This window comes from Gigantopelta aegis, chromosome 6 (genome assembly GCF_016097555.1).
Source record: "Gigantopelta aegis isolate Gae_Host chromosome 6, Gae_host_genome, whole genome shotgun sequence".
In the NCBI taxonomy this organism is placed as follows: Eukaryota; Metazoa; Mollusca; class Gastropoda; order Neomphalida; family Peltospiridae; genus Gigantopelta; species Gigantopelta aegis.
In genome coordinates, this window is record NC_054704.1 from 36,342,921 (window position 1) to 36,365,275 (window position 22,355).

The following is a 22,355-nucleotide window of genomic DNA, read 5'->3' on the forward strand; positions in this document are numbered from 1 at the left end:
GAGCGTTAACGACAAATGTCAGTTTCATTATTGGTGTAGATGAAGCTTCACTTAAATGAAGAGATGGCGATTCCTCGGGGCAGTTACAGCACCCTTCAACACACTTAATCAATTTCCAATTTATTTCCCATTAGCTTATACATACACTTCCTGAATTCATAACACACCGTCTCATGTGGTACATATGAAGAACTTTTTTTGGTACTGAGTTAAGCACTACAGAGCTTATCAAACAGATAAAAAAAAAATTATCCAGCCTATTGAATATGTCAAAGTCAGAAAAAAATACTCAGAATCTAAGTTACACTAATGAACCAGATACAGGGCTATAAAGAAAGAAAATTTATAAGGACAAAAATCTAATACAGGGAGTATGAAATGGTTTTGCTCATGTCAAATACACTAATGGTGACTTCCAAGGCAGAGTTGACAATTCCATCGTTACTGTGTTGTATTAAGTGTTTTCAGACATAATTTGTTTTCTTATTATTGTGTCCATTTATGCGTCTTCCTTCCATTTCCTAAAGCCAATTACAGTCTGCTTTCAGTACGTTATCTTCTTGATACATATTTTTCCAATCTGATAAAACATTGGGTGTAACTTAAAAGACTCATTCCTCCTCAATAATATATTCTGTTTTAGTCGGTCTAGAATATTTAACACTTAAGTCCTAACAATATCCCTTTCAACATTAGCCACATTTGTGACATAAAAAAAAAAGGAGAAAAAAAGTCTGTAATTTAATCCCAAAATAATATTTTTTTATTTGTTTTTTTAACTGTAATTCCTGTAACTGTAACTATAACTGGATTTTTTCAACTATACTACAAACATCCTAAGACAGTCAGTATTTAGATTTTTTCAACTATACTACAGACATCCTAAGACGGTCAGTATATAGATATTTAAAACTATACTACAGACATCCTAAGACGGTCAGTATATAGATATTTAAAACTATACTACAGACATCCTAAGACGGTCAGTATATAGATTTTTAAAATCATACTACAGACATCCTAAGACGGTCAGTATATAGATTTTTTCAACTATACTACAGACATCCTAAGACATCTATCAACACTTATTCTCTTAATTTTGGGGTGAAATGTAGCTCAGTAGTAGAGCCAGAGTTTATAAAAAGTTAAAAGTTTGTTTTGTTTAACAACACCACTAGAGCACATTTATTAATTAATCATTGGTTATTGGATGTCCAACATTTTGTAATTCTGACTCGTAGTCATCAGAAGAAACCTGATACATTTTTCCATTAGCAGCAAGGGATCTTTTATATGCACTTTCCCATACAGGAAAGCAATACCACGGTCTTTGACCAGTTGTGGTACACTGATTGGAATGAGAGAAAAAAAACCAGTTGAATGGATCCACCAAGGTGGTTCAATCCTGCGATATAACCACCTCAGGCGAGCACTTAACCATCTGAGCTAAATCCCCCCCCCCCCCCCCACCCCCCCCCACCCCCCCCCCCCCCCCCCGAGTTTATAATTAGCCGGACAACTTTTAACAAATGACAACGAAGGAACGAATGTATTTTTTTTAACTATGCACCAGAACATTTTAATTATGGTGTCAGACATGTACATGGTTACGGATCATACAGATAATGAGAGAAAATCCCATGCTGCCATGCAATGGGCTACACTTTCAAATTAGTAGCAAGGGATTTTTTTATATGCAGCATCCCACAGACAGGATAGTACACAAAACAGCATTTGCTACATCAGTTGTGGGCCAATGACTGGAATGAAAGATAGCCCAAGTGCCACTCATACAATAACACACACCAGTGTTTGGCAATTATGATGCACCAGTTAGAATGAGAAAACACTTGCAAGTAGATCCCACAATAGGTGCCAATGCCACATCCTACAGATTCATAATGTATAAGCAAGTACAATTGTTGATAATATTGGGAACCAGTCGGAATGTCTTAATTGATCATTGGTTATAATCGATTTGTATCAAGAGATTAATTTTCGATTATGTTAGAATTATGAGAACTTAAGAAGTATTTGAATTATTAAGACCATGCCAGATATCAAATTTAACAGTGGCCATATGGCAAACTGTCATAACTAATGCAACCCCTGCAATTAAGAAAATGTCCACGGGAAAAAAGTACCATGGAGAATGCTAATGCCCCAGTTAAATGCCCTAATGCCCTGAAATTTAAACAGAGCTTCACTGCCAACTGGCCATGCCTTAGTTTGTAGGTTACCAATTGGTGACGATACTTGAACACCACTTCAAACATGCTGTTTTATTATGAATCACAGTGTCCTCATTGGCTGTTTTACAGCAGTGCTGCACCCCTAACACCTCTTGTTTCACATTTTCCTACACCCATTTGTCTTCTGGACCTCACTGGCAAAAGGGCATCAACCATTCCACACTTCAATAGCTGCTTACCGTTATATAATTTAACCAGTATATTTAACAGCCCTTATTATGCCCCATACCAGTATCCATTTGTCTTTTTAATACACATATAATAAAAGTTATATATTTTATTTGGGCAATGGAAACATATTCATTTTATTTCTGTCGTGTTGGCCATCTCCGGCTGAAACCACTTATTTTGCGCCAGATTTGTCATGTGATCAGCATCGTCATTAGTGTCCACTGACTGTCATTTGATATTTTTTCCTCAGTTGCAGCTTTAATTTGTCATAACTGATGATTAATCATTTATACCTATTGTAATTTGTTTATTTTGCAATTCCTAAAAAATATTATAAACTTTTCATTTTGTTAGGGATATTATCACTTATAAAAACAAAGGAAATGGTATATATAGTTTAAAAAAAAAATACACACACAAAAACACCACAATGATATCCCACATTAGGGGATCATCTACAAAAATTTTGTTATTTTTCAGGTATCTTAAAATCTTTAAATATTAAAATATATTATCTGTACCACTTTGATTGATTCACCAAATCGAATAGTGCTGCAACGATAAACCGGTATACCGGTATACCGCGATAATTGATCAGCTCGATACGAACCGCGGTACAGTTTTGCGTACCGCGATTTTTTTTCCTTGTAACTTATTTGATTTGAAATAGGCAAACAAACAAACAAAAACCACATCATTTTATTAATTGGTGATGACAGGAAATGTAACAATCACGTCAAGCATAGTCGGCTTACTTGTTGGCATACGAAGTGATAGGTCGGTTATACTTGGTTCTAACTTCTAAACAAAACGTGTCAAAAGTCCAGTGAAAATAACCAGTTAACGATAATTACAAATAAATGTTTTGTTACTTACACATTATCATTCGTTGTTCATTTACGTTGGAATACGGCTACGGCTACGGCTACGGCTACGGCTATCATCTTCAAAGAAATAAACCAACAAATGAGAATCACACTTCGCTGTTTTTCACTGAACTCGGAATACTTCGGCCGATCGTTCAAAATACCTCGGCTAATAACCTCGGCTCTGGTTCGGTCGATCTGGCGAAACATTGTGACTCAATACGTACATTTCCGTGTTAAGCGAGCAGCAACGGAAAAGCCAGATAGTAAGGATTTCCGAATGTGACAATTTATGAATAGTTTGACCATTCACAGTCTGGAGCTCCACGCAGTAAGACGTGTTTGTTTCGCTTGTGCACACTGCACGTGCTTTCGTGTGCTCGACTTGGGGGGTCCCTCATTTCGTTGTTTTTGTCAGCGAAATGAAGTTTTCTACTGGAATGTATGCGGCCATTGGAACTGATTGAACGCTGGAACGCTTCTCATTTCGACAGCCTGCACCACCAGGTTGGATTCTTTTTTAGCGAGATTCCTTGCTTCCACGTCATTTCTCCGTCTGACTGTCGACAGGGTTTTTTCGTGACTCGTATGACGGCCATTCTGCAGAACGCCACGGTTGTTCGCGTTTAGTCTCTACATGTCCGAGCCTGTCCTAGCAGTACTGGAAGATTGACCGCCCCACTCTAAGAAGAAATAGGAAGCGGGGTCGGCCCCTACTACTCTTTTTCTAGACTTTACCTTGCTTTATAGTGATACCATCTCGTATCCTCTGGAGTCGGGCCCGTCCGCACCACTATACCAACCCATGACGACTGGACTATACCCTAGTCTGATACTCTCTCTCGTTCAGACAGATCCGGCTTCTCAAGATCTGTATTTCAGCACAGCAGTACACCTTCAACGTCTATCGACTGTCAATCTAGGGGTTTTCTTGACGGGATGCAACCTATCTCGTCCCTTTAAGCTGTGCACCCAAACGGCCTTAACGAGGCCACTCGCGTGGACATATCGATCGGACTTTAAACTTTTAGATCTGCGTTCAAAATTTTATGTCGAAATTACTTCTTTTTTTTTTTAAATATTATTAAATAGTCCAATCCTCTCTTCTTTAATTTTGGACTTTCCTTCTAAAATGCTCCAAATTATATAAATATTTGGCCGAGCAGTCAATTCTTTTTTATTTTTGGATTGTAACCTTCTTTTTTTTCTTTTTTTATTCTATTAACTTTTTTACTAATTGCTATTTTCAAAATTCTGCCCATTTTCATCCCCCCCCCCCCCCCCCTCCATCCCGAGTCAGGCCACCGATCTTATCGGAGGTCGGACTCGGGATGGGCGTGTTTGAAACCCTAGTGGTATATGGACACATTAAATTAGTTATCATCATCATCATCAATAGTTTGACACCGTCACGCCAGTGTTCTAGTAGACTAGTATTGTGTTAAAAAATAAAAATATGGCCTAAAACATTTAGCCTGACAGCTGAAACTAATAAAGATCATTAAAAAGTTATGCCTTCTATTTTCATTAAAAAAAAACCAACCCATAAATAATATCAATTATATTGCAATACATATTGCAATACAGTTTCTTATATCGCAATATACGCAATACGGTTTTGAACGTATCGTTGCACCCCTAAAATCGAATACCCGACAGAATGACAGATTGACATCTTGATAGCTCGGTTCAATTTGAAATCTGTGGGTGTTTTTGGGGGGTAGGGGTCCAGCGAGAAAATAAATTTATTTTGGACTAAATTAAAGATCTTAGCACTACTATCGTCATAAATACCAACCATTGCAAAAACTAAAGGGCTTGTGGGTTATTTTTCAAGAATTGACAGTTAACCGTGTATTCTCCAATTTAATCCATTATTCATTTTTAAAATTATGTGACTGCTAAATTAACTTCTATTTGACTTTTTTAATGAAAATATTGGTTAAAATGGCAAAGAATATTTACAAAACTAATAACTCAAAATGGTAGGATCCTTTCAGACCAAACCTGAATGATTCGGTCAAGAAAACTCCAGCAGTGGATAGCTGACATTAAGCGTGATGCATGTGATAAACGTGTAACCTGTGATTTCCAATTTAGTTTCTGACAATCTTCGTTGTGTTCCACCAGAATACATTACTATCAGTAATATCAGGTTTATAAGGCTTAAATTACATGTTCATTTGATGATGCAGATGGGCTAATGCATTGTACTTGTTTACAATATACAAGTTCTGTCGGTAATGGGTTCGAATCTGTCTCAAACTCATAAAAAGTTCAAATTGCATTGTTTCACATGTGTTGATTCTTGAAAAATAATCTACACCTTGAACAATAGTGTGAAGTCATAGATATGGATTAACTATAGGTACCTTTTTCCTTCGATCGTCAGCCCATTCCAAAGAACTAAAATGGGGACATGGTTATAAAATCTATTGCTCCAAATAGGTAGGAGTGCACTAGCTTTAGTGGGCAAGCGGCAAGATGGGTACATTTTGTAGACCAATGAAAATCAATGTCTGTTTAAAGCCCCTACCTCACTTGAGGACAAAATGCATGGTTGTTGGTTTTTTGTCTTACTCTATTTAAACAAAGATACAAATATGACTAGTACTGACAGACTAGTGTCTCCCACTAGATACTGTGATGACCATTAAAGATTATTCCCCCACCCTTTCCAGATATCGGACCTAGTTTAACAACACCTCATGCAGAATTAAAATATGGCTATTTGATGTCTAACATATAAGTATGATTATTTCAACAACTGGTCATGAGAGAGAAAGAACCCTCTGCTGCTAATGAATGAATGAATGAATGAATGAATGAATGTTTAACGACACCCCAGCACGAAAAATATATCAGCTATTGGGTGTCAAACCTGCTGCTAAGATGATCTGTTCCAAAAGTAGCAAGGGATCTTTGATATATGCAACATAGACAAAGTGGTACATATATAATACTAATAATAATATGAACCAAGTTAGTATCTGACTTTCGTTCGGTCAGCTACCATGGAAGTCCACGAGATCCATAAAAATAATATTTAGCAAAAACGAGTATAGTATTTTATTTATTACCCACCTTCAAATAATGTAAAATATGACAATTATTTCCAACTTAATGAGACATGTGAATGCACATATAGGACTCAAACTTAAGAATTTGTCACCCACAGCAATTTTTAAAAGAATTGACATGGGTGCAATAGCCTACCGATGGCAATTTTGAGCTTGCTTATGGCAATTTGCAGCAAATAAACATGGCTGAAAGGTTATTTTGCTGTACGAATGGAACGAAGGAAATGGTTTATTTAATGACGCACTCAACACATTTTATTTATGGTTATATGGCGTCAGACCACACAGATATTGAGGGAGGAAACCTGTTGTCGCCACTTCATGGGCTACTCTTTTTGATTAGCAGAAACTGAAAGGGATCTTTTATATGCATCATTCCATAGACAGGATAGCACATACCACAGCCTTTGATGTACTATTCGTGGTGCATTGGCTGGAGCGAGAAATAGCCCAATGGGCTCACTGACCGGGATCGATCCCAAACTGACTGTGCATCAAGCAAGCGCTTTACCACTGGCACTGGGCTATGTCTCGCCCATTTGCTGTATGAAGACATATTTTTAATTGTGCAAATGTTAAATATGGGCAGATAAGGTATACTAAGTGTATACATTTTGCGATTGTTGAGGAGTTTCACCGACGGTACAAAAGAATACCCTAAAAATAACGTCAGATATTTTATAGTAACATTATATAATAAAGCGTAACGGTAGGACATTTCCGATTGAACAGATTTTAAAAATCTTCTCCAAAAATAAGTATCATATTTAACAACAAAAAGTTACACAATACTGTAATCGTAAATGATTATATTTTAATTAAAAAATAGTATTTATATAATAAACTTACAAGTATTTGTTCAACATAAGTTTAAAGTTGATTTACAATTCCTAAATGATTCGTTTAACATTTTCCCGTTTTTTACAAGGCTGACAACTCTCTTTAATTATTTTCGTGTATTTTCCTCCTTATCATGAATGAATGCTAATAAATGTAAATTGTACGAATGCTCATTTTGTAGCCAAAACTGACGGGAACAAAAACGTCTGGGACAAACATGCAAGTTAATATTTTAAGTAATTTCAATAAATATTCTTGAATACATGTCTGTCATTTGTTCTTAATAAAATAAACTTAGGTTTATGCTCATGAGGAAGGTGTGAAATACACAAGAATAATGCTGAAAGAGTTACGCGCCCTTCATTTCTAGACGCTACGTGTTCATAAGTAGTACATTCAGGAAACTTCAAATATATATATATATATATATATATATATATATATATATATATATATATATATATATATATATATATATATTATGAACAATGCATAGTAATTAAAAAGTAGAGGAAATTAACTAAAATAATATTAATAATTTGTATGCATTAAATTAATTAAACTAATGTACAACTGATAAACAGGGGGGAAATAAAATTAAAACATGTATTTCTGCATAAGACCGACATGAAAAGTTTTTCAAGGTTATAGCAGCATGAATCAATGAAATACTGTTGTGTTTCATATATAGGAAGACTGCCACTGAATCTTTAGATTAGGCATTACAGTAAAGTTGTTTCATCTGGATTATTTAAATCAAGACCTTCTGAAGGCTTTCATAAAGCATCAGGGGCGTCGGGAGTCGGAAGCGGTACGGTCAGTACGGCCATGGTCATACCACTTTTGGGACCAGGAACGTTGTTTTCTCTTCCTATGGCCCTCGCATAGTATAGATCTCATCATATACATTGCTTTCATGGCTGTACCAACTTTGAATTACTTCCGACGATCCTGAAGCATTATAATAAGAGTCCACAAGACACTTAGAACCTACTTCAAATTCAATCCTGATTTATAATACACAACAAACAATTATAGCTATAGTAGTGTCGGAAATAGAATAAAAACTGATTTTCGTCAATTATTTCTTTAATATTAAACTGACAGGTAAATATTTTGTAAATATCTATTTAACGATACTCTACCTAATTTAGCATTTACTTGTTTGGGCTCTCGCTGATGTACAGTGTGGTGTTTACTCTTGAAATTAAAAGAAGGTTGTCAGTAAATAGGTGATTTATGTACTTTATTGGAATAGACTATAATACATTTTGATCTACATGTGTCAATTTCATTTACCCATAAACAAACTTTTTATTTAAAACTGCAAGTTAACTGAGTATTTTGAATTGCAGCAGAAATTATTAATTATGATCAGCAAATTTAGTGAATATAAATTCAATATAAGTACATTAGAAATTTACACAATCTTGCAACCACTTAAAGGTGCTATATCATAGTTATATATCAGCATCAGTTTGTAATAAAGATTCTAAAATAAACATGTATTTTCTATTAGAAGATAAAATTATTTTGTTAGAATCATTTATGGGCATATAGTTGAAGGTGTAGTCTTTAAATTTTAAAGCAAATTTTTTTTGCAATAGCTGATTATGCAACTTGGAGATAGCACCTTTAATACCGGTATAATAGATCACACACTCAGAATGGTTCTTGATAGTTGCAAAAGTTACTTAGAAATGTCTACAAATATTTAGTTTTGGAGAAGGATAGGAGTAAACCATCACCAGAGACAGTCCCTGACATATTGCAACAGCAATGAAATTGACACAATGTCATGTCGATAAACATTTGTTATAGTCTGTTCCAATAAAGTGCACAAATCACCTGTTTTAATGACATTTTCCTTTTAATTCTAAGAGTAAACACCACCTTGTATATCAATTAGAGCCCAAACAAGTAAATGCTAAATTAGGTAGAGTATCGTTAAATAGATATTTACCCGTCAGGTTAATATGAAAGAAATAATCAACAAAAATCAGTTTTATTCTATTTCCGACACTACTTTAGTTTCACGTGCTAGTCAGTCAGTAAGTACATATTGCACAGTTATATTTCTCTGGTACATATCATGCTTTTCAAGGTACTTTACTATTTGCACCAATGGTTTACACATACACACACATATTCACGATATATATATACTGCCAAATTCTACTAATTTTTATCACTGGAAAGTAACATTTGATTTGTAATAGTACATAATAAAACTATGAACCATATTTCAGCTCAATATCTCAAGACATTCTGAAAAAAACACATCTGATAGATAGATAACTACTTTAACATGCTCATATACCACTAGGGTTTCGAACACGCCCATCCAGAGTCCGACCTCCAATAAGGTCGCCTGATAAGGATGGGGGAAAACATCTGAAAAACTATATTGTGGGACAGAGGGGCAGACGAACAGGCAGATGGACGGAGGAAGATAAAACTTAAAGTTCCCTCTGTTTGAACCAGTAGGGGACTAAAAATGAGACAAGCACTCCCTACCTACAACATTACATTTTGTAATGCAGCCCGTGACTTTCCCTCTTCTCCCACTCCCAGCATTACAGGCATCGAAATAAGTCGAGAACGGTCGTTCAGGTTACCGGGAGGTTACCACATGTTAGAGAAGTCGAGAACGGTGTTTCATTCTCGACAAAAATTTCAACGAACGGTAGTTTCGTTTCCAAACGTAAACCAGGCAATGCATTCAGGACTTCTACATTTCATTATCTCGTCAGGAATTGCATCGATGTTCGCGCACAAGTCACTCCGCGTTTAAGCAGCGTCCACTAGATGAATTTATGTCCGCGTTTTGTTTTCTGGTACAAAATTGCACCGATGTTCGTGCGCACTTGTGCAATTGCAAAGCAAATTTTGGCAATCCGCGTTTAAGCAGCGCCCACTAGATAAATTTACTTCCGGATTTAGTTTCTCGTACCGATGTTCGCGCGCACCGTTACAATTTCAGAACGACCGCGTAGTAGTAACAGGAATTCAATTCTAACTTTCATATTGTTGTGGAAACCTATAGGTTACCAGGTTATATTTTGTGGTAACCTGTAAATGGGTTACCAGACACAATGCTTATTTCGATGCCTGCATTACACTATCATTGAATGGTTGCCTTCAGGGTCCAGTCTGTTTTTAATTCTCAAATTAGTTCCATGATTTCAAAATGGACATTTTACCAAACTGCAATGGCAGCCGTAACAGGCACTTTGTATTCAATGCTTTAATTATGAATTGTGCTATGTTTGGTTACTCTGTAATCATAACATTTTGCCATCTTCAGAAAGTGAGATTGGTTGAAAACATTTATTGTTAGAACTGCAGGGATGCAGAAATGGAAAATATTTCACTAGCTCGCCGGACCAGAACAAACTAAAATTTACTAGCCCGCCAGCCTATAGAACAATATATTAATTATTATTTTTCAACAATATCTTTATAATAGCATGTCCCCAACCCCTCCCTTAGCATTTTTGCCCACTTTGGAAAATGAATGAAATCAAACCCATAAGCTAGTAGTCAAGACTAGGTTTTTCACATCACTTTCATATAGATTTACAAAATTCAAGTGACACCACGCAAGCATTTAACAGAAGAATCTATTCAAAACATATTGGTAACATATTTTCAAAGTAAACAAATCATTTGTAGGAACTATTGACCTTTGACTGGCTCAGTTTCCAAGGAATAAAGCTAAATCGAAATTCAATCTAATTAAAATTAGCTCCACTATTACATGTGGATCTAACACCAGCCAGTTGGAGCTCATGTCCACCAATCAAAACCTTACTTGCAGAATCCTGCCAGTGATTTAAAAATAATTTGAAAACATTCCGAATTATCCTGAGGTATACGACATGTTTCGTATGAATTACGAATGCCTTATTTAGAGACTAAAATAGACTCACCTGATAATTTTAGAATTTGTATGCTCCCAAATAACGTTATAAAAGGCGAAGTGTGATTGGTCAATATTTAAATTATTATTTAAAGACAAAATGTTACCTGGACATTGGGGACTACGCAGTGTTATTAGCAATCCGATTAAAATTAGTTCTACTGGTCTAAATAAGGCATTAGTAATTCATACGAAACATGTCGTATACCCTCAGGATAATTCCATCTTCATAAATCAAGGCTAATATTCGTTCCTCGTATTCAGCCTTGATACATGTCGTCAAGAAATCGTGCCACAAAATGCTTAAATTTCATTGGATGCGATGAGATCTGATTGCAACGAATCGCAATGCTCCTTATAGATTCCCTTGTTATTGTAAACAAAGATGGCAGCGTCAGCGTCCGTGGAAACGTGTCGTGTTTGTCACGATGTTAAAAAAAAAGGTTTCGGCGGTTAATTTTTGATATTGCTTTCAAGATTGTCACATGTTACCGATGCTGTGATTGGTCAGCGATGTCATCGTGTAAGGGACATAATCGGTGTTACAAATTTTCTTCCAATAGAGGGCGCTAGTAGTGGATATCAGTAATCTTGACTACATGTATCAAGGCTGAATATGAGGAATGAATATTAGCCTTGATTTATGAAGATGGATAATTCGGAATGTTTTCAAATTATTTTTAAATCGAAATTACTATCAAAAGGGAACTATTTTCGTGTTGGTTTTTTGTTTGTTTTTGTGGGAGGTTTTGTTGTTGGGGTTTTTTTTGGGGGGGGGGGTCATGTGTTTCTTTTTGTGTTGGGGTTTTTGTTGTTTTTAGCTATAACAGCATTTCAATTAGAGAAAACGGTGTTGGGGTGTTAAAACTGAAAATGTTTGGTCCAAATATTCATTATTAAATGTTGAATAATATAAACAACACATGTTTGTAATGCCATTTTGGCCATACATTTAATTTTGTGCTTCCGTTTAAGCCATACAGCCATAGATTTTAGTGCCATTTGAGCCAATGCTAGGTTTCATTTTGTCCAATTTGGCTTCATTTTCATTTGGGGTCATTTTGGCACGGTTCTATTTTCGCTATAACCTGTTTCTGGAATATCGTGCTTGCGCAGTTTGGAACTCTGAAGTAGTCTACTGGCAATACGGTATATGTATCATTTTGACATCATTCTGAAGTTCGTTTGAATAGTTTTGGAATTCTGGCATGGCTGACGGATTCAATGAAAAATAAAATAATAATAACAAAATAAATAAATAAAATTTTGTCAGAAAAAACCCAGATCACCCTCTGGACTGGTAGTTGCATTTTTGTATTCGCATTTGGCAAGCTGGCAACTACTTTCTGCACCCTTGGAACTGTAGCATTTTTTAAGTGTAATTTAATTAATTTACATCATATCAAATCAATCGTGCCAGATGCTTCGTGAACGTTAGTTTGTTCATTTTCGGAAATGGACGAATTATTCAAATTTTTACTGGTATTAAAAGCACAGCAAACAACAAAGCTGCTGTGTTCTGGCAAACATTTAGCCAGTCATTTGTAGCTAACATTTGTGTCACTTCGAGAACCAGTCAAAATAGTTCACAAATGTTTCGAAAAAAAAAAGCTGGCTGAACTCAGTCCTGATAAATGGAAACTATTTTTAGACATGGGGAAAATTGATTTTTACGTGAGGCTTTTGTGATGAAAATATTATTGTTACAAAGAAAGAAAGAAATGTTTTATTTAACGACGCACAACACATTTTATTTACGGTTATATGGCGTCAGACATATGGTTAAGGACCACACAGATTTTGAGAGGAAACCCGCTGTCGCCACTATATGGGCTATTCTTCCGATTGGCAGCAAGGGATCTTTTATTTGCGCTTCCCACAGGCAGGATAGCACAAACCATGGCCTTTGTTGAACCAGTTATGGATCACTGGTCGGTGCAAGTGGTTTACACCTACCCATTGAGCCTTGCGGAGCACTCACTCAGGGTTTGGAGTCGGTATCTGGATTAAAAATCCCATGCCTCGACTGGGATCCGAACCCAGTACCTACCAGCCTGTAGACCGATGGCCTGCCACGACGCCACCGAGGCCGGTATATTGTTACAAAGATTTAGTGAGAGAAAAATTTACATTCTTTTGTGCATCCCAAGGGATGCAAATGATGTTTCAATGCATCAAATAAGCAGGTTTTGTGCATCTGATAAACCCCTGTAATACCTCCTATAATTATACAGTAAAATAAAAAATATATATATAAAATTCTTTGTTTTATGACATGACACGTATGTCAAAATATAACATCTTAATAAAAAAAAAATATTATTTGGCCAACTGAAACTGGATCTGGCTATTAATTTTCTGACAAAAGTAGCCAAATTGCTAATACATTTTGGGGTCTTGCTTCAATCCTGGTATCTGGAACTGGTAAAGTCTTGTCAGAGTACAGAATATGAATATTATGCTAGCTTTCTTGAACAAAATCTCCTTCCAGCCAGTCCTCCACAACTGGTGTAACAAAGGCTGTGGCACTATTCTGTCTGTAGGACGCTGCATACAAAAGATCCCTTGCCACTAATCGGAAAGACTTGCCTACTGCATGGTGGCAGCAGATTTCCTCTCTATATCTGTGTGGTCCTTAGCCTTATGTTCGATGCCATATAACTATAATTAAAATATGTTGAGTGTGTTGTTAAAACAATTCTTCCTTATTAATAAATATTTAGTAATAAGTTATTTTAGATCATTATAAATTAAAATTTAACGATACCACTAGAGCACAGTGATTTATTAATCATCGGCTATTCAATATCAACCATTTGGTAATTTTGATATATAGTTTTTGAGGAAACATGCTACAATTTTCCAATAGTAGCAAGAGATATTTTATATGAAGGGATCTTTTATATGCACCATCCCAGACAGTATAGCACATTCCACGGCCTTTGATATACCTGTCATGACACTGGTTAGAACAAAAAATAGCCCAATAGGGATCAATCCTAGACCAACAGTGCATCAAACAAATGCTTTATTACTGGAATACGTCCCGCCCTTTTTTTTAGATTATTATATTCATAAACAATCCTTGATTGAAAGGAAAGCTTATAACAATGGGGTTCAATCCAGAAAAAAAGATTCCAGATAAAAACATCTTTCTTCTGGCTACATCTGTTGTTTATAAGTGTAAAATACTAAAAATATGAATGAATCAATAATGTTAATTAAAGCATGCATTCCTGAACTATTCAAGAAAAAAATCAACAAGAAAAAACATGCAAACAAAGTGGTGAGCATCTAAGAATGACATACGACTAATATTAAAACTCTTACCAGATATAAGACAGTGTCAACGACATCCTTATTCGACACCTGATTCACTTTGAGAAGGCCGATCAACAGACCGAACTTGAGTTCACTTTCTCCAGGTGACAGGAGGATGTCTTTTACAGTTTTCACCTCTGATCCCCCTTCCTCGTTCTGGCTGGACATGTTATCAGTCAAATGTCAACAATGCGAAGGTGAAATGGGCTAATATAAGCAAAAGTCTTTTAGAAACATATATGCACTACTAAAATTACATTTTTCTCTTTTTTTTTTTTTTTCCATCAACGCCGACCAGCGCAGCGAAGTCGTGGAAGCTTCCGCATTGATGATGTGAAAAATACCTACTATTTCATTGGCTAAAATTATATCGCAAATTGTTATTAAAATGATATTTATATTACATTGTATGATTGCTGCAATTTGAATAATAAGTAATATAGCAATTGTTTAAGTATTTTAATATAATGAAAATATTTATATAATTAATTGACATTTGAACTACTGCCACTTCCTGTATGTCTACTTCCTTTTTGAAAAACGGCTAGACGTTTCGTAAATAACCGAAATGATAAACAAAGAACCAAAAAATACCGAAATGAATCAGTAAAATTTATTTTTAAAACAGTGAATAATGCAAACGCTCGAGTGGTCTGAATAGTAAGCTCTTTAGCAAATTAATCATATTAAAGATAATGTCATTATTTTTCATTCGATGCATTATATTTACTTTATTTTTTATATTTTTATTATTATTATTATTATTATTATTATTATTATTATTATACATTATTGTTATTATTATTAATAGTAGTAGTAGTATATAGTATTGTTCAGTAAATCTGAATGATAAAACTGTATTCCGTGATCAAAATCGTATCTCTGCACAAAGCAAAGTCAAAAGGAAGTTTTAGGTAGTCGCGATTGCTTCCATGAACTACTATCAGGACGGCTACTCCCCTGGGAGCTCAGTAATAGGATGTTCACTTCATAGGAGGACTGCCATTTCCAAGACTAGCTTATAAAAAGTATCTAAAACTTGCTCGGGATAGAGCTCAGTAGAATATCATGGTAGCACGTACTCATGTATCACGTACTGTAAAAACTGTTAATATCTGGGCTGCGTTCAGCCAGACCGAGCGGGAAAAACGTCCGCTAGACCGGTTTATGCACTTCACGTTAAACCAAATAGCCACGTCGGGAACCAGTCAAATAGTGTGCTGGCTGAACTTGGGATAGGTGTTCGCGAAAGATGAGCATATTCTGCCCAAACGGTGCCATCAAGTCCATAGGTAAAATATACAATAATTTCACAAAATATATAGTCATGTCCATGGTCAAAATATAGGGTAGGCCTATTGCATCAAACAGATTTTAGTCAATGATGCGTCATATCGTGAAATGGCCTCTGAGTTTCTACAATATCGCAGATTTATAGTTTTAATATAGTAGAAACGTTTGATTGCATTATATCACCGTCGATCCAGTCAGTAGTATAGGCCTGAAGGAACAATATCTGAAGTGAGAAGCACAATCTCGTGTGTGTGTGTGTGTGGGGGGGGGGGGGGGGGGGGGGGGGGGGGGGGGGTAACAAGCCAGATTGTGATCTTTATTTGTATACATAGTAAATAGGGCCTCCACGAGTCAAACTCAACCAGGACCCAAGTACCAGTGACTAGATGATAATGAGACTAAGAAATAAAACATTATGCATCTTAATTCTAGCGCTGAACACGGATGCCAAATCATGCCATTATATTGCATTCCCCACATTCAACTTTTGTTTGCCCCCCCCCCCCCCCCATGTCTTATAGCCATATAATATAGGGTAAATGGCGGCAAGCATACGGCAAAATAACGTTAAAAATATAATTAAATGAGAGTTCGCTTCCTTGCACGGGTAATCGAGTCTTGTGAACGGACTCTAGTCTGCTAGACTCGGCCCGTGCCCCGAGTACTCGTGGAGACCCCAATAGTAAGACAAAATAACGTAGGGCCTACATGTATATTTTTTCCTCATTTTCCCCCGACCCCCGGTTCCAGGGTTGTTGTCTAGCTGTGAGCCAATTAGGGGCCTAACATACACCAAGTCGACGTTGCAGTCTAGTGGGTGTAAATTTGCAGATTGGGCGTTTTTTACCCAGCTGATGTCTTTACCCATCTGAGTTGGCGATCTTCGGGGGTGCGCTGAGCATAAATGGGTTTTGAGGTTCAGAGCGTAAATATAGCGAACATCGAATTTGCACGGGACCAAAATTGCCATAGAAACTAGAAATAGAAGTATCAAGGGATGGGGGAAGCATGATCTGTTCTGAAGGTTTATTTTAAATATTTTAATTGTAGAACAAATAGGGTCTCCACGAGTACTCGAGTACTCGAGCACGGTCCGAGTCTAGCAAGACTCGAGGCCGTTCACAAGAGTCGAATACCCGTGCAAAGCGTATGATATAATAGGATAAGACATTAATCTGCTTATATCCAATTACGGTTCAAGCACTGTGCAAGGAAGAGCTTTCTCATTTAATTATATTTTACGTCATTTTGCCATATGCTTGCCGCTGGTTACATCACAGCTAGGGCTATGAGAATGTGTGCAATGCAATACAATTGCATGTTTTGGCATCCATGTTCAGCGCTGGAATTAAGATGCATAATGCTATTTTACTTTATTGCTTAGTCTCATCATCATCTAGTGTAAGTGTCGGGTACTCGGGTCCGGGTCGAGTTTGACCTTCAAGTACTCAATTCTAATATTTTGGACTCGTGGAGGCCCTAATTACAAATTTATGTTCTAGAATTCATTCTGTAAAGGGGAAGTCTCAAAGTTACATAATGACCAAACATGTTTAGGCCCTATTCCTATTTCTTGTGAAATGCAAAGATTATACCTTGAATTACATGCCCACAAAAAATACACTCAAATAATGTCATCATGTTATATTATTACAAATATACATTTATATTATTACAAATTAACCCAATATGCCCAGGAAGTTTCGTTAAACAAACAAACTTTACTGAACTTTATGTGTAACATTTTTCTTTCGTATACCAGTTTAAGTTCTGTAGGGTCTGCTCTGCATTCTTTATGTAACACGTCATCACTTTCTTCTAAAATGCACATAAATAATTTAGACATAATGGTTTGTCCAATAAAACGGTTGATAAGTAACAGAAAATTATATTTTAAAATTGCACAGTGAAAATAATACGCCTTCATTGATTTTAAAGTGTTGTTCATTGGACGAGAGTGATATGTTTGTTTGTTATTACCTGTTATAAGTCCACAACTGCTTCTTGGGTAGGTGTAAACCACTTGCACCGACCAGTGATCCATAACTGGTTTAACAAAGGCCAAGGTTTGTGCTATCCTGCCTGTGGGAAGCGCAAATAAAAGATCCCTTGCTTCTAATCGGAAAGAGTAGCCCATGTAGTGGCGACAGCGGGTTTCCTCTCAAAATCTGTGTGTTCCTTAACCATATGTCTGACGCCATATAACCGTAAATAAAATGTGTTGAGTGCGTCGTTAAATAAAACATTTCTTTCTTTCGTTTAGCCAGTAATGTCAGGTTCATTATCTTCAATATGTTAGTATTTTTTGTGCCTACAACACGAGTTGGTCTAATTAAAATACTTAAAGTTCCAAATAAAACGGTGGCATGATAGCAGTTATTATAATTCTGCTGTTTATATGGTTTTCTTCAAATGATATGCTTTACTTAAAAACCGATATTGAGGACATGCATTTAAAATACCGGTTGGTCGTTACAAATCAAAGATCCTTTGCGTCACAATTATAAAATGTATAGATCTAATGCTACATTTAAATTGAAAATGAAACGATCATCAGGCGCGGATTTAGTGGGGGCCCAAGGGGCCCCCCCCCCCCCCCCCCTATTTTTGGGGTCAAGTTATTTTTATTTTTTTAACTATAGCATACACTAGAGTGGAATTACACAAAAATGCACTTATTTCCCAAGAGTCTTTAAATTATATTTTGTTCGTCTTAAAGGGACATTCTTGAGTTTGCTGCAATTTTTAAGATGGTATCGACCAACAGAGACTTTTTAATGATTGTAATTACATAACAAATATATGTTTCTGCATACACATTGGCCCAGTTGTTCAAAGCAATGTATATTACTGAAACAACTGTTTCGATATTTCTTCCCATTTACCGGCAGCCGCAGTCAACGGAAAACCAGCCTAATATGGGAAGGAGAGATGACCACTTTAACTTTAAAAAAAAGAAGAGACCAGAGTTTATGAAATTTTGAAGATAACAAAAACAGTATGACAATACCAAAAACATACGTTAATATAGCTATTTTGTTACTCAGATGCGAGGAAATTGCGTTTCAGACCACTTAAATTTCAAAATTTCCCTATTTAAAAATCCTGGATCCGTGCCTGATCATCTTCGTATACATGTATAAACCTGTGCAAAATATAAACATTAGTTAAATGTTAATGTTCAGTAGTTTACAATGTATTTTAGTATAACGTTAAAAATAATTTTGTGCAACGACACCACAAGAGCACATTGATAAATTATTGATCATCGGCTATTGGATGTCAGATATTTGTATAAATAACATATATTGTTGCGCAGTAAAAATGTATTGTAAACCATACAAGCGACCAGGATGCACCAAAGACATCTGTTTGTTCTAGGTGAATGGCGGTTGCTCAACAAAAATATTTGTCATAAACGCCCCCCACCCCAACCCCTACACACATACTTTTCTTCAGCAAATGACGTTCATTATGTTTTTATCATTAGCTTTACTATTGCTGGGTCACCATAGTGTATTTATATGTATAATTATATGTATACACCATATGTAAACATGAAAATAAAGTATTTTGTATTATATTGTATTATTATTTAAAAAAAAAAAAAAAACGTTTTGCTTTCTTTTCGGGATTTAGTCCGACCGTTAATAGAATCTCAAGAATTTGTGTTCAAGGAAAATGACTTCAGTAGACGTACGCCCCAGGGTAGGTTTAAATGCTAATATAGATTCACAAAATATATGATTGAAGTTTTTTACTTAAAGATAATGCTCGATCATACAAATATTTAGTATTTTCTCTATTTGTTGCGTGCCACGCCATGACGTTCTCGACTACAGTTCTCTACATCGCAACTTCGTTCCTTCTCCATTATTTTGTCTTGTTTTTTCCCCTTTTTTATCTTCAAAAATAATAATTTAAAATTCTGTTTTATTGTTAGGTTTAAAAATGTCCTATTAATTAAAATGCTTATATAGGACTACAGTTGGTTTACATTCGTTTTATGATGAATTTTCATACTTCTGTCACCCCAACTTGCCCAAGCATGAATGATGAAGCAAACGACACATTTAAATGCCATAAATAGACTGCCCTGAGTTTGTAGCCAAATGTTTAAGTACTAAGATGTTTCTAAAGAGTGTTTTTAGAGACTAAATTGAAACTGCTAATATAACACATTGTTTATTTTGTTTACAAATGTTAAGAGTTATTATCCCTCAAAGAAGCATTCATTTCATTTCAACTTATTTTTGTGCTTACATCATATTAAAGTTCAAGCACGCTATTATGGGCACACACCTCAGCTATCTGGTCTGTCTGTCCAGGACAGTGGGTTAGTGGTTAATGAGAGAAAAAGAGGGCATAGTGTCTTTAACCTACCAATTTAGTCGTCAAAACTTGTTCTGGGTGGGAACCCTATACCTACCAGCCTTATGGCCGATGGCTTAACCACAACACCACTGAGGCCGGTCACAGAAGCATTGGTTCAATGGTTGCTCCCAAGTCAGATGGCCTCCAGGTCACTTCTCCCCATACCATTTCGCCCCCAACAAATATGTCAGTTTGCCTCAACTTGAGGTTTGGTGTGTCTGTTTTGGAATATCAATAAAAAAAAAACTAAAAAATTATGAAATGGGACTATGTTTATAGGTAAAATAAGTTATATTAATTATTATAATAATTCTATATGATATATATATGAAGAGCTCTTTTCCAAAACGCTATATATCCATTTTCATTGTTTTGAGGAAAATGACAATTTGTGCCCGGAGAGAATAAAGTTAACAAACTTCTTTTTTCTGTTATAATGTTTTACTTTGGAACTAATAAAACTTGTCTAATAATAACATTCAAATGTAACAGATGATTTTGGATTTTTAAAATTGTTATAATTTTTTAATTTTTTCAGATCGCTATATATCCAAAAAAAAATCTCTTCAAAATGCTATAACTCAGAAAATGCAATCGATTGTAAAGAAACATTTTAAATGAACACACAACAAGTCTGTCCCACTTCTGAAATATATAGATCTAAATGTCGGACTCATTCTTCACCACTACTCTCTGTTTTATCCTCATTTATGTGGGACAATGCGCCATCATAAAATGCATAGACTTCATCAGATGCACCTATTTCTTTAAGAAGTGCCAGGACATCTCGTTTCTTGGCTGCCGTAACTGTTGACTCCATCGGAAGTGAGGCCGGTTTGAAGTCTGCCCATTTTTTACCCCTTTTCAGTACGCTGTGATAGCAGTACTCACCACTATATGATGGTTTGAAACCAACTTTGTCGTTGTTTAGTTGGAGCATGCGGGCCTCACTTATTTTGAAAGTTTTTTGCACTTTCAAGCATGCTTGAGTAGCAGAGCGGTAATCAAAAGACTGCCAGTCTTCTCCATAAACATAGACATTCCCAAATTTCTTCAGGATACAGTAATACTGATCTGGTAGTAAGATAGTATCTAATTTGCGAACTCTGTGTTCGATTCTCCCAAAGACACGGTCCGCAGGCAAGAAGCTGTGCCCCCTGATGGGGAATGTGAATTCAATGTTTAGACCAGGAAAAGCTATTCGAAGTGCCAAGAGCATGGACACTACATTCATGTTTTTATTTTATCCAAAACAAGAATCGCTAAAAAGGCGAAGTTGCTTCCGTGTATTAAGTGTTTCACGTATTGGACCATTGAGTTGGTGTCGAAAACAGTGGTTCAGGGCAGATGCTATCATATTACTATCCTTTTTATTCTGATGTTCTAACCAAACATAAAGATGAACATCATCTTTATTCTGTCTACTATTCTTTCCATGGTGCACAACAACTCCGAATAGGTATAGGTAGAGTTGCCTGGAGTAGTAGGCCTGTCCTATTGGTGTTTTGGGCAATACTAGATTTTGCATCATGTCAAAACAAACTGTTACTGTGCCTTCGTCAACTCTCCCTAGTAGGTCATAAAATACATGAGCTCGTCGCCGGTGCAAAATGAAAGCAGCCGTCTCATTCTGCTTTTCAATTTCAGTCATGTTGGGATCTGTAATCTTCATTTTGTACTTGGTACATATTGAACAGGCATCCGTGGCTGGATGTCCAAAACCCAGATTGAATTTGGCAGAGAAGATAGAGTAATAAAGTGAATAACTAACTTGGGCATAGTTTTGAGCCTCAAAGAGTTGATGCATTTTATTCACACTTAAGTCACTCGGTAGATATTTCTGCCCAGGGGCTCCCCTGCGTCCATAATGGCTGGCTCTGCATGTAAAAGTTCTTATATGCTGAACTATTAGTTCCCTCCTCCTGTCATTTTCTGCTACATTTCGGGCACCACCTCTTCTCTCGGGACGTGCATCAGCTGTCCTAGCATAGTAACGAGCCACTCGTGAAACTCGGTCCTTGCTGATTCCTGAAATGACAAGAACCATAAAGGGTCAGGATCTTGTTCATTGGTTAAAGCGTCCAGCCAGAGGTGCGTGGGGTTGTAGGATCTGTGCTTTTTAGTGGACCTGCTAGAACTGTTAGGCCTTTTCAGTTCCAACCAGTGGTCCACGACTGGTACACCAAAGGCTGTGGTATGTGCTATCCTGTTTGCATATAAACGATCCCTTACTGCT

General features: G+C 36.2%; 2 protein-coding genes across 6 annotated transcripts in view; one reads left to right on the top strand and one right to left on the bottom strand.

The window, feature by feature from the left end:
• The window catches only part of LOC121375173 (neurobeachin-like), a 120,873-nt gene extending 106,123 nt beyond the window's left edge, over positions 1 to 14,750 (bottom strand). For all 5 annotated transcript variants that reach the window (XM_041502457.1, XM_041502454.1, XM_041502456.1 and 2 more), the window contains exon 1: positions 14,462 to 14,750. In XM_041502457.1, coding sequence (XP_041358391.1) covers positions 14,462 to 14,620 — 159 coding nt within the window. In that variant the 5' untranslated portion in view covers positions 14,621 to 14,750. The remainder of the gene's footprint in view (positions 1 to 14,461) is intronic.
• A 4,614-nt stretch (positions 14,751 to 19,364) lies between these two features.
• The window catches only part of LOC121376139 (septin-6-like), a 31,304-nt gene continuing 28,313 nt past the window's right edge, over positions 19,365 to 22,355 (top strand). Inside the window, exon 1 of the mRNA XM_041503941.1 lies at positions 19,365 to 19,453. Coding sequence (XP_041359875.1) covers positions 19,427 to 19,453 — 27 coding nt within the window. The 5' untranslated portion in view covers positions 19,365 to 19,426. The remainder of the gene's footprint in view (positions 19,454 to 22,355) is intronic.